Genomic DNA, 14264 nt, shown 5'->3' on the forward strand with positions numbered 1-14264 from the left:
GCGCTGTAAGGCCACGTTCAAACGTGGCGGAATTGCTGTTGAATTCCACTGCGGACAGTCCGCAGTGGAATTTTGCAGCAGCCGTTTTTTACATTTGTTTCTATACATCTTTAGGAAAGTTAGTTCGGATGTTGCAGAAAATAACTGTGCGGAAATTAGGCTGCAGCGCAGAATTTTCCCTCCGCAGCATGCTCATTATTTTGCGGAGAAGCAGTGGAATTACACTGCAGATTTCAGCCTTTGCAATGCAAAAGCTGAAATCTGTAGCAAGTCCGCTGTGATATCTGCAACGTCTGAACTACCTGTCAAATATATTGGTGCAATTGCCCCGAATCTGCACCAACATTTGCAGTGGAAGAATTCTGCCACGTAAACTTTTTCTTGTTTACATTTATTGGAATAATCTATACTTACCCCCTGGTGTTGTCATAGCGACAGCTCATTGCTTCTCTGGCTGTTCTCCGTGCAGCCAGGTTCCTGGGATGTTGTTTTATCCCATGTGACTGCTGCAGCCAGTCACATGCTGTAGCGGTCACATGGGCTGCAGCGTCACCACAGGAGAGTGGGCTGCTGGGAGACCAGAGAAATGCGTCGCTAAGGCAACACCAGTGAAGGTAAGTTTTCTTTTCTCTTCTGTTTTCCGCAGCTGCGATTTCGAACAAAAATCTGGACCACACTTTGGTGCAGTCTTTCAGCCTGAATTCTCTGCGGGTTCTAGTTCGGATATACAGTCTACAGTACTTTTACTTAGCGTATCGACATGTGTGAACATACCCTTAGGGCACATTCAGACGTGGCGGAATTGCTGTTGAATTCCTCTGCGGACAGTCAGCAGTGGAATTCTGCAGCAGCCGTTTTTTACATTTGTTTCTATACATTCTTAGGAAAGTTAGTTCAGACGTTGCGGAAAATAACTGTGCGGAATTTAGGCTGCGGTGCAGAATTTTCCCTCCGCAGAATGCTCATTATGTTGCGGAGAAGAAGCGGAATATCACTGCGGATTTCATCGTTTGAATTGCAAAGGCTGAAATCTACAGCAAGTCCGCTGTGATATCCTCAACGTCTGAATTACCTGTCAAATATGAAAATGTTGCTGCAAATTCGCAATGAATCTGCAGCAACATATCCAGCTGAAAAATTCCGCCACGTCTGAACATGGCCTAAGAGGTCCCACTGTTGTGTCCTATTGCAATCAGCTATTATTATCGTTGCAGCTGCAATGAGAATGATAATCTTTCCTGCAGTCATTGTCTATACCACACATAGCCTGCTGTACTACACAAAACCTATAGTGCTTTCTCATTGAAATCTAAGTCTTTATTCACACAGTGCAGATTTGCTGCAGATTTTGCCTGTATTTTTTAGGCCAAAACCAGAATTGTATTCAATAGAGGTTACCTACTGTATAATGCTTTCCTTTATATATTTCTTTTGTTTAGGTCCCATTCCTGGTTTTAGCTTGAAAAAAACGGGCAAAATGCGCAGCAAATTTGCACTGTGTGAACAAGGCCTAAGGGTGGATTCCCACATGACAGACATTATGGCAGAAATTTCTGCGACTAAAGTTCAGTTCCATTCATCTGAATGGGATTGTTTCTACAGAAAGCACATGGATAGTTCTGCAGAATCAATTCAGATGAATAGAACTGAGAGTTTTTGTCTGGCATTTTAAACTGCATGAAAAACGTATGTAAAAATGCCAGCGTTTGTTAAATGTTGGGCTTCATTCACATCTGCGGCAGGGCTCCGTTCTGGCGTTACATCGGAGCTTCCCGTCAGAGTTCCGTAACTCTGACTGAAACAAACAGAAACCATAGGTTTCCATTTGCATTACCATTGATTTTCAATGGTGACGGTTCCGGTACAAATGGTTTCCGTTTATCTCAGTTGAGCAAGGGTTCCGTCGTTTTGACAGAATCAATACCGTAGTCGACGGAACTTATTGTTTCCGTTTGTTTCAGTCAGGCTTCCGTCGCGACGGGAAACTCTAAAGGAACGCCAGAACGGAACCCTGAAGCGGATGTGAACGAAGCCAAACATACCTTTTTTATGGTGTTTTTACAAGTGTTTTTGGTGTAATTTTTTATTTAGTGATATTATGTATAAACGCCAGTATAATGCCATACCTAGAAAAGGTTAAAAGCACTACCAAAGACCCAAGTAAATGCTGCGTGTGAATCCAGCCGTATAGTTATTCTGCTTTGAGGGTTAAATATACTTGGGCTTTCATTAAAAAATTAATTTTGTTTTGTCAGCAGCTTTCAGAAGCCGAATACTAGAAAAAAAAAAATGCATTTTAAATTTTAAAATCATGCATTTATTTTCAAGCAGTTTAAAACGCCAGACGCCCTTGTGCGAAAGAGGCACAAAAGGAGTTTAGGAGGTTTTTTTTCCCTTTCTTTACCAATGAATACGGTATATAAGATTTTGTCTTGGCAAATAATTTAGCATTAGCCAGCAAAAAAATACACACACTACCTCCGAGACATCCATGGATAATTTGCAATCCTCATTAGCTGTACTGATGGTATATAATTATCACTAGACAGACTATACATACATTCATACATACAGTGAAGGAAATAAGTATTTGATCCCTTGCTGATTTTGTCCATTTGCCTACTGTCAAAGACATGAACAGTCTAGAATTTTTAGGCTAGGTTAATTTTACCAGTGAGAGATAGATTATATTAAAAAAAATAAAAAAAAATCACATTGTCACAATTCTATATATTTATTTGCATTGTGCACAGAGAAATAAGTATTTGATCCCTTTGGCAAACAAGACTTAGTACTTGGTGGCAAAACCCTTGTTGGCACGCACAGCAGTCAGACGTTTTTTGTAGTTGATGATGAGGTTTGCACACATGTTAGATGGAATTTTGGCCCACTCCTCTTTGCAGATCATCTGTAAATCATTAAGATTTCGAGGCTGTCGCTTGGCAACTCGGATCTTCAGCTCCCTCCATAAGTTTTCGATGGGATTAAGGTCTGGAGACTGGCTAGGCCACTCCATGACCTTAATGTGCTTCTTTTTGAGCCACTCCTTTGTTGCCTTGGCTGTATGTTTCGGGTAATTGTCGTGCTGGAAGACCCAGCCACGAGCCATTTTTAATGTCCTGGTGCAGGGAAGGAGGTTGTCACTCAGGATTTGACGGTACATGGCTCCATCCATTCTCCCATTGATGCGGTGAAGTAGTCCTGTGCCCTTAGCAGAGAAACACCCCCAAAACATAATGTTTCCACCTCCATGCTTGACAGTGGGGACGGTGTTCTTTGGGTCATAGGCAGCATTTCTCTTCCTCTAAAAACGGCGAGTTGAGTTAATGCCAAAGAGCTCAATTTTAGTCTCATCTGACTACAGCACCTTCTCCCAATCACTCTCAGAATCATCCAGATGTTCATTTGCAAACTTCAGACGGGCCTGTACATGTTCCTTCTTGAGCAGGGGGACAGTGCGGGCACTGCAGGATTTTAATCCATTACGGCGTAATTTGTTACCAATGGTTTTCTTGGTGACTGTGGTCCCAGCTGCCTTGAGATCATTAACAAGTTCCCCCCGTGTAGTTTTCGGCTGAGCTCTCACCTTCCTCAGGATCAAGGATACCCCACGAGGTGAGATTTTGCATGGAGCCCCAGATCGATGTCGATTGACAGTCATTTTGTATGTCTTCCATTTTCTTACTATTGCACCAACAGTTGTCTCCTTCTCACCCAGCGTCTTACTTATGGTTTTGTAGCCCATTCCAGCCTTGTGCAGGTCTATGATCTTGTCCCTGACATCCTTAGAAAGCTCTTTGGTCTTGCCCATGTTGTAGAGGTTAGAGTCAGACTGATTAATTGAGTCTGTGGCCAGGAGTCTTTTATACAGGTGACCATGTAAGACAGCTGTCTTTAATGCAGGCACCAAGTTGATTTGGAGCGTGTAACTGGTCTGGAGGAGGCTGAACTCTTAATGGTTGGTAGGGGATCAAATACTTATTTCTCTGTGCACAATGCAAATAAATATATATAATTTTGACTATGTGATTTTCTTTTTTTTTTTTTATATAATCTATCTCTCACTGGTAAAATTAACCTAGCCTAAAAATTCTAGACTGTTTATGACTTTGACAGTGGGCAAACTTACAAAATCAGCAAGGGATCAAATACTTATTTCCTCCACTGTATATATTTATCCGCACTGATCCATCTCTTATTTGCTATCACAAGCTCAGGGCACTTAACCCACGGGGATTAGTTGGTGCTGGAGCAGAGCAGAAATGGACTGTCTTCGTCTTAGCTGATTATCTAATGATCTACTACAAGTCGTTCATTATTAGTTCATTTGGAACTAAGGGGGCTGCCACAGGGTGCTTTCACACGTGCCGAATGGCACCATCTTTACATCGCCAGATACTGCTCCACAATACTGCGCATGGTTTATTGCGAATTGCCGTTGTTTTGCAATGCTTTTTTTGACCGTAGAAACCATGCATCCAAGAACCACATTGAAAAATTTTATGCAGTAAAACGCGCACAGTTTTGACATTTGTGTCAAAACACCCATAGATAAGAAAATGTGTCACTGCAACAGAAGATCATTTGAAGGGTTAGGGTATGTTCACACGGCCTATTTTCGGATGTTTTTCTGGCCGTAAACGCCCGAAAAACGGCCGAAATATCAGAAAACAGAACGCATCCAAACATCTGCCCATTGATTTCAATGGGAAAACAGAGCATTTTTCGCTGCGTTTTTCCATGAAAAAGAAGTGCAGGACACTTCTTGGGACATTTTTGGAGCCGTTTTCCATAGAAGCGCCAAAAACGGCCGTAAAAAACGCAGCGAAAAACGCTGCGAAAATCGCGAGTGGCACAAAAAACGTCTGAAAATCAGGAGCTGTTTTCTCTTGAAAACAGCTCCGTATTTTGAGACGTTTTTGACTCTGCGTGTGAACATACCCTAACTAAACTTTAAAAAAACTTCTCACATGTCATAGTGACATGTCAGAAGTTTTGATCGATGAAGGTCCAAGCACTGAGACCCCCAGGAATCGCTAAAACAAAGCGACAGAAGCTCTCGGGTGAGCGCTGAGCCGCTTGGTTTCTGATTGACGTTTTTCTGAAAGCTGAGCAATTGGTGTACGGGCTCAATAGAAAGTCTATGAGCCCGTACACCAACTTCTTGGCTTTCTGAGGAAAGCTGATCAGAAACGAAGCAACATCGCTCACCCGAGTGATTCTGCAGCTTAGTTTTAGCGATCGGTGGGGGTCTCAGTGCTTGGACCTTCATCGATCAAAACTTCTGACATGTCACTATGACAAATCAGAAGCTTTTAGAAAGTTTAGTTACCCTCCTTTCAGCAATACATTTGGCATATATGCAGGGAAATACTACTGGTGTATACGCCAAATATATCTATTCACCTGACGGATGTTAAAGGAGTGACCTTTTGGCCTCCATCTGGCTGGCACACGATAGTATACTTTTTTTTGCTGTATAGAAAGCGTAGTTGACTACGCTTTTCTTTGCAGGGGCATCACACAAATAATGTATACCTTGCAGTATACGTTTGTTTTTTTAACCTGCCTATACTGTGACATACATCGTGCGTTAGAGGTATAGTCTGAGAGAAGGCTCAGAGGTGATATGAGCAGAACCTATGCATTTGACCATTGTTCACCCCAGGCAGGGCATGACTTGCAGCCCTTGGGCTCCTATGTGAAATTTGGAACAGGCCTCCCAACAACAAAGAGGTACTCTCAGGCCCAATGTGACTGCAGCTTCAGCACCAATTTTAGTTATTCCCCTACTCATAGATTATACTGTAGATGTGCTATAAATGTTTAAATCCCATCTGGAAGCACTTGTATCTACTCTATAGATATCAAGCTTCTTACCCACATAAGGCACGTATAGCCAATAATAGACTAACTTAAAGGCCAATCTGATTATTAAAATAGACCAATTTACTGTACTCATTAATAGTTAAATATTAACTCTTTTATATGCTTACTTAGCAGCATTTCAAAGAGATGGTTACCATCTCGTCTAAGAGCTAATGACCAAAGTCTCCAGAAAAAAATGCTATTACGTAATGATCTATTTTAGACTATTGTCCCCTCACATATATTTTTTTTGTAATTTTTGGAATTATTTTTCTTCAACATTTGCAATCCTTTTTTTTTCCAAGTCTGTCAGTTACTTTCCAAGTCTGTACAGCTTTCTGGTGTAAAAATTTGCAAGCGGCGTAAAAATTTGAAAGCGGCTTAAAAGTCGCAAAAAAAATTACTTTGGAGCCATGTCCGCCGTTCTTACCACTTTTCTGAAAATGGGCAGCACTTAGGGGAAGGGGTCGGGGACACACTTACACACAGAGGCTGGCATAAATAATGCTGGAAATATACGCCAGCTCCTGGCTGCCATAAATTGCACTCGGTGGCGCACAGACAGCCTAAGATCTGATAAATTCGTGCACCTCTTAATATATTTGTTGCTTTTTATACCAGCTTATTTCCTATTAAGACTTAATAAACTTAATTAAGTACTAATAAATAATCTGTTCCCCCTGCCATATCAAGTCATATATGCATACAAAAATTTGCTGCTCTAATAAACTAAATTTCCCAAGTTCCTTCCTTAAAAACTCTTTTGACATATGTGTTGAATATATTTTTGCTATCTTGTGATATGTCAAGGTAATTGGTTGCTTTTTTTTAATGTTTCCAAACTCTTGGTACACATTAATCCCTGGAGATCTTTTGTAGAGGTGAAAAATAAAAAGTAAATAGCTATAATTAATACACACAGTAACCCCTGAGTTCTCCCTCAGGAAGTGAGAGTTGTCTAATCTCAGCATGATATAAACTAAAAAACGATTTAATGCCTTACTAAACCAGGGAGAAAAAAATATTTAACAAATTTATAAAAGCAGCCTAATAAAGAGTCAACTACGCAGACTCTGACTGTAGACTCTCTACAAAAAAAGTCAAACATGTTGTCACGCTCAAATTATTTTATATGCTCTTTAGTAAACTACCAAAAACTGAAATGAAAAATGTCTTCAACTTTTAGAAAAATTATTTTCCTGATTTATGTAATTTTTTTTTGGCATGTTTTCATTTATAACTTGTAATCTTTCTACATTATTCTTTAGCCAGGGGAGTAACAAATAATCATGGTACCCCATATCAAAAAATAGCATTATGCCAGAGCTGTAACTTGAAGGTTCTGGGCCCCAATGTAAAATCTGTAACAACGCCCCACAAACATCATGTTTTATTTATAGTATTGGTCTCCGTATATTTGACAGAGGGACCTTTTGGGCCCCCATAGGGTTTAGGGCACCATCAACCCTCTTTACCTCCTATAGTTATGCTCCTGGGCTCCCCTGTACCACAATAACCTTTAGCAGAAAGTATATTCTAAACATGAGAAGCATATGATTATTTTAGTCTCTATTCTGTCCCGTGTCATTTTCTCCCCTCTTTGGATTCCTTAGGGCACTGCCAGACGTGGCAGAGTTTTTCTGCTGCAAATGTTGGTGCAGATTTGGGGCATTTACGCAACGAATCTGCACCAACATTTGCATATTTGACATGTAATTCAGACGTTGCAGAAAACACAGCGGACTTGCCACAGAGTTCAGTTTTTGCATTGCAAAGGCTGAAATACGCAGTGAAATTCCGCTTCTTCTCCGCAACAGACAGTGCATGCTGCGAAGGGAAAATTCCGCACTGCAGCCTATGGTCCGCAGCAGAGTTTTCCGCAATGTCTGAACTCTCACCCCTGAAGAAATACGGGCCACCTTAAATGCTGAGTCCCGTAGCACCCGCTATACTTGCTACCCTAGTAGTAACTCCATGTACGTGCCATTAAAAGCACCAGTGTCCCCTTTTGTGGCCCCCTTAGACACCTAGGCTCTGGTGCAGCTGCAATCGCTGCCCCCTTATATTTACACCCCTGTAGGGGGGTATAAAAAAGTATTGCTTGAACGTACATATAGTTTTGTGGCTAGTGATTTAGTCTGCCACCTTTTTGTGAGAATTTTCTTAGCTCAATAAAACAAGATCAAGATGAAGGTAAAAACATTAAATGAGAAGGGAAATATTGGAATCTCGACTGAATTGTTAACTCTATAGCCCTACCATAATCAAGGAAATATGTGAGAATTTGGAGAGCAATTTCGTTACAACTTAGTGTGTAGTTTATTAAAAAAAAATAAACTGTTCCTTAGGTTTGCCTATGTATATATTAACAGAATATAATGGCATAATTATTTCTAAAATGTTCGTGTGTATATATATATATATATATATATATATATATATATATATATAGAAAAAATCGAGCAAAGAAGCAGCACTCAATAGCAAAAAATGAAGTATATTCACCCAACACAGCAGTGTTGGGTGAATAAACTTCATTTTTTGCTATTGAGTGCTGCTTCTTTGCTCGATTTTTTCTATATACCTCACTGGGAGAACGTCACTCCCTGTTATCTGAAGCCTAGCACCAGCTGTTTTTGTTTTTTTGCACAGTGCTGCTCCTATTATATGTTTGTTTATATATATATATATATATATATATATATATATATACACTACCGTTCAAAAGTTTGGGGTCACTTAGAAATTTCCTTATTTTTGAAAGAAAAGCACAGTTTTTTTCAATGAAGATAACATTAAATTATACAGAAATACACTCTATACATTGTTAATGTGCTAAATGACTATTCTAGCTGCAAACGTCTGGTTTTTAATGCAATATCTACATAGCTGTATAGAGGCCCATTTCCAGCAACCATCACTCCAGTGTTCTAATGGTACATTGTGTTTGCTAACTGTGTTAGAAGGCTAATGGATGATTAGAAAACACTTGAAAACCCTTGTGCAATTATGTTAGCACCGCTGTAAACAGTTTTGCTGTTTAGAGGAGCTATAAAACTGACCTTCCTTTGAGCTAGTTGAGATTCTGGAGCATTACATTTGTGGGTTCGATTAAACTCTCCAAATGGCTAGAAAAGGAGAGCTTTCATGTGAAACTCGACAATCTATTCTTGTTCTTAGAAATGAAGGCTATTCCATGCGAGAAATTGCCAAGAAACTGAAGATTTCCTACACCGGTGTGTACTACTCCCTTCAGAGAACAGCACAAACAGGCTCTAACCAGAGTAGAAAGAGAAGTGGGAGGCCCCGCTGCACAACTGAGCAACAAGACAAGTACATTAGAGTCTCTAGTTTGAGAAATAGACGCCTCACAGGTCCTCAACTGGCAGCTTCATTAAATACTACCCGCAAAACGCCAGTGTCAACGTCTACAATGAAGAGGCGACTCCGGGATGCTGGCCTTCAGGGCAGAGTGGTAAAGAAAAAGCCATATCTGAGACTGGCTAATAAAAGGAAAAGATTAATATGGGCAAAAGCACACAGACATTGGACAGAGGAAGATTGGAAAAAAGTGTTATGGACAGACGAATCGAAGTTTGAGGTGTTTGGATCACACAGAAGAACATTTGTGAGACGTAGAACAATTGAAAAGATGCTGGAAGAGTGCCTGACGCCATCTGTCAAGCATGGTGGAGGTAATGTGATGGTCTGGGGTTGCTTTGGTGCTGTTAAAGTCGGAGATTTGTACAAGGTGAAAGGGATTTTGAACAAGGAAACCTATCACTCCATTTTGCAACGCCATGCCATACCCTGTGGACAGCGCTTGATTGGAGCCAATTTCATCCTACAACAGGACAATGACCCAAAGCACACCTCCAAATTATGCAAGAACTATTTAGGGAAGAAGCAGGCAGCTGGTATTCTATCTGTAAAGGAGTGGCCAGCGCAGTCACCAGATCTCAACCCCATAGAGCTGTAGTGGGAGCAGCTTGACCGTATGGTACGCAAGAAGTGCCCATCAAGCCAATCCAACTTGTGGGAGGGGCTTCTGGAAGCGTGGAGTGAAATTTCTCCCGATTACCTCAGCAAATTAACAGCTAGAATGCCAAAGGTCTGCAATGCTGTAATTGCTGCAAATGGAGCATTCTTTGACGAAAGCAAAGTTTGAAGGAGAAAATTATTATTTCAAATAAAGATCATTATTTCTAACCTTGTCAATGTCTTGACTATATTTTCTAGTCATTTTGCAACTCATTTGATAAATATAAGTGTGAGTTTTCATGGAAAACACAAAATTGTTTGGGTGACCCCAAACTTTTGAACGGTAGTGTATATGTTAACTAATTTCTATACAGTATTGGTGTCAACCTTTGATGTATTACCGAATCTATAACTATTATATAAAATTTTCCATTTAAAAAAAAATGTATATTAATACAAAAGGCCTATAAATATAATATATTTTCATTAGACAAAACATAGGAAAGTAAATTGTATTGGAGTTACTAGAGACCAATATACTGTAGGGATATTCCGGGTTAGACGACTTTCTAACCTTTCTATTCCCAAACCTTGATAATATGGTTCCAAGATCAACACCTTTAGTATACTTTTATACAGTATGTGTTGTAAAGGACCTGCTTAAAATATTTAATGAGGCAGTTACAATTGATGGATATAGGTACCTCTAGATAGAATATATAGTGATGAGAAGATGTTTTACTTCCACATCACTAAATTTCTCTATGCAATCATCTACAGGTATTTATATCCAAGTGAGACCAGATCTTGTATCGAAGGATGTAAACAAATTGTGAATATGTAAATATTCCTACCTGGTTTATTCCATATTTTGTTGTTATTATTATAATAATGATAATACGCTATTGTATATTCCGACAACCACATATCCTTGGCTATCTAACTCTGTATTGTGTTTCATGGACAACTGAAATGAGGTCAATGTAAACATTCTCCAAGTCTACTTAGTACTCACTACTTTGTAACCATTCTGGGAAATCTCACACATGCATGCATTGGTTAACCCTTTGCTATCTAATGGCTCCCCTGTTTTCTCTCCTTTGGATTAGAGACAGGAAATAACACATAATTATTATTCTCTCTATTGCTTCTGGCACAGGAGGAGAGAACTATCAAGGGAGGCCACTGATCAGTTATTCATAGAGTAGGACAGACTGGCATAGGAGATGAAGTGTTAATTGTTTTACTGTAGCTAACACATACGGGGAACTGTACTTGGCATTGCTAAGGAGATCCTGTCCCTTTGCGCAAATTCTGCCAGGACACACACACACACACACACACGCACACACACACACAAAAAGAGTTGTTGACATGGCAATATTTTTGGTCTGTGTTCCCTCTGTGTTGAACCAGCACGGTGTATATGTGTATAAATGAATGTCTACTCCTTATCCCAGCCCTGGTTGAACCTGTTTTATGGCCCTCTGATGAAGTCAAAGGCTGTGTTCGGCACCTCCATGATGTGAAGGGTTGACACCACTGATCTATAGTAGATATGTATATGTCAAATTGCTAAACTGATAGTTTAATATCTTGTCCTGAAATGAAATTAGTTCACATGACCATACTATAATATTAATCAGTCCAACAATAACTAATATAATCCATACATCAGCAAATTTTCTTGAAGATATTTTATAAGCAAAGGGTCCCTTAAAGAGGCTCTGTCACCAGATTTTGCAACCCCTATCTGCTATTGCAGCAGATAGGCGCTGCAATGTAGATTACAGTAACGTTTTTATTTTTAAAAAACGAGCATTTTTGGCCACGTTATGACCATTTTTGTATTTATGCAAATGAGGCTTGCAAAAGTCCAAGTGGGCGTGTTTAAAGTAAAAGTCCAACTGGGGGTGTATTATGTGCGTACATCGGGGCGTTTTTACTACTTTTACTAGCTGGGCGTTCTGACGAGAAGTATCATCCACTTCTCTTCAGAACGCCCAGCTTCTGGCAGTGCAGACAGCGTGTTCTCGACAGATCACGCTGTGTCGTCACTCACAGGTCCTGCATCGTGTCGGACGAGCGAGGACACATCGGCACCAGAGGCTACAGTTGATTCTGCAGCAGCATCGGCTTTTGTAGGTAAGTCGATGTAGCTACTTACCTGCAAACGCTGATGCTGCTGCAGAATCAACTGTAGCCTCTGGTGCCGATGTGGCCGACACGATGCAGGACCTGGAGCAGGAAGTGAGTGACGTCACAGCGTGATCTCTCGAGAACACGCTGTGTGTCTGCACTGCCAGAAGCTGGGCGCTCTGAAGAGAAGTGGATGATACTTCTCGTCAGAACGCCCAGCTAGTAAAAGTAGTAAAAACGCCCCGATGCACACACATATTACACGCCCAGTTGGACTTTTACTTTAAACACGCCCACTTGGACTTTTGCAAGCCTCATTTGCATAAATACAAAAATGGTCATAACTTGGCCAAAAATTCTCGTTTTTTAAAAATAAAAACGTTACTGTAATCTACATTGCAGCGCCTATCTGCTGCAATAGCAGATAGGGGTTGCAAAATCTGGTGACAGAGCCTCTTTAAGTCATTTACAGTCTTATGAAACATCACAGCTAGACAATGTGGTACCACAGGCTTCTAGCAGCTACACTGAAGAAAGCACAAAATGGATAAAATCGATATTACTCCATCAAAATTTCTGCAACGAGAATGCTCCTTTAAATTTAACTACACAGCTATGACTCTAATCTTGCACCTTTCACAAATACCTGTTGTATGTTTACCCAATGTACTTGAAAATCTCTAGGGAGGTCGTCATAAAACCCAGATCCAACATTGACAGAGTTAATTCAACTAAAAACACAGTACAAGGTGCATTTTAAAAACTGCCTGATTGCTGAACTTCTCTCCTCTAAATGAAAACATGAATATTTCATGATAAAAAATAAGGTTCTTCTAGAGAGGCAGTAACTCCAGCTGCACCTCTCCCTCGTTGAGCGGCTTAAATTACTGCTGAAAATGGAATATGAATGTTATTAGCATGCGATTAGTATTTTCATTTGCATGGCACTCCGAGTCCTTATTGCCTTGGGGGGGGGGGTAGGGGAGGGTGGAAAGATGAGTGGGTGCGTGGCACCCATTGCTGTCTGGCTGGCCTGGTATTACACACACACAGACTTCTCTCCTCACTTACACACACAACTAGGTTTTCTGGCAGACCACTGGCTGTTCTTTTGGCATGTGATTGTCGACTGCCCAACCAGCTCAAATGCTGGCTGGCACCGGAATACCAGAGTGTCGCCATGTCGGAATCTTGAACCCTCCCTTGTTCCGAATGCTGGAATTCCTGGGTCACCACAGCTCCCCTGGTCTATCTCTGAAAGACAAGAATAGAATACAGTGTACTGAGAACAGTTGCGTGTTTTGGAGCAATTTCAACCTTCTTAATCTTCTTATCCAAGTTTTTATGTTCTCTTAGGTAGTCTAAAGCATAATTTATGCAGGTGCTACCACCTCTATCATTTTGTAATTCAATAATATGGTTACATATACTGGCTTTTTAAATGTCTTGCATATTGGCATATGTTTTTTAAGCAGATGATCACATTTGCAATACAACAAAGTAAGAATATACCCACGAGAAACTATCAGTAAGAACTATTATCTAACACTTAGAGGAGAGGAATGAGAGGAGGACCTACAGAATGCTCAAGTTCAGCAGCAGATGGTCTTAAGTAAGTTTCCCATTCTATCATACTGAGGGGAGAGCGGTAATCAAACACAATATTCTGTTTGTCTTGAGGCTTCTTTGCTTGATCATTTTTAACCACTTGAGACAAAAGCTGGTAAATAACTTTCCCTCAATTACCTCTTACAAACACATTTTTGTAAGATGGGTGGCTGAATCACATGGTACATAATAAACCGCAAATATTTCAGTACCAGGACAATGATAATTATACATATGTTTGCATACATCAATGCAATCCACACTACCCCTTGGGTTGATTCAGCAAACTCTAGTTCCCTTTGGAAAGTGTAATACTGTGTACCATTTTCTCCTAAAATAGTCTTTTTTTTTTTAAACACTTACAAAGGAATTTCCCGAGCAGAATGTCTTATATGTACGATTCCATAATTATGATTTAATTTTTATAGATTACTTTTAAGAATAACTGATATATGTTCATACCTCAGTAGAAAATGAAATGTAGACAGTAGCTTGCAATATATATTTTTTATACAGGAAATCTTACAAAGGTGATGACATTTAAAGGAAGTGTTTGAGATCTTCAGTCTTCTAAAAACGTGGCCATGGTTGAGTTCACTGGTTACAATAAAGTACTAATTTTAATGGGGTTGTCAAGTTTCTAAAAACATCTCTCAGTTGCAACTAAA

General features: G+C 40.0%; 1 protein-coding gene across 3 annotated transcripts in view; it reads right to left on the reverse strand.

The window, feature by feature from the left end:
- Nucleotides 1-14264, reverse strand: part of CSMD2 (CUB and Sushi multiple domains 2) — an 897842-nt gene that overhangs the window by 264713 nt on the left and 618865 nt on the right. Inside the window, exon 13 of one of the 3 annotated variants that reach the window (XM_075853183.1) lies at nucleotides 13060-13242. The exons of 1 other annotated variant lie outside the window; for it this stretch is intronic. In XM_075853183.1, the coding sequence (XP_075709298.1) occupies nucleotides 13060-13242 (183 nt within the window). Of the gene's footprint in view, nucleotides 1-414; nucleotides 518-13059; nucleotides 13243-14264 lie in introns of those variants that run through there. One more of the 3 variants, XM_075853185.1, reaches the window with a different exon arrangement.

Source organism: Rhinoderma darwinii, chromosome 2 (genome assembly GCF_050947455.1).
Source record: "Rhinoderma darwinii isolate aRhiDar2 chromosome 2, aRhiDar2.hap1, whole genome shotgun sequence".
NCBI classification, from domain to species: Eukaryota; Metazoa; Chordata; class Amphibia; order Anura; family Rhinodermatidae; genus Rhinoderma; species Rhinoderma darwinii.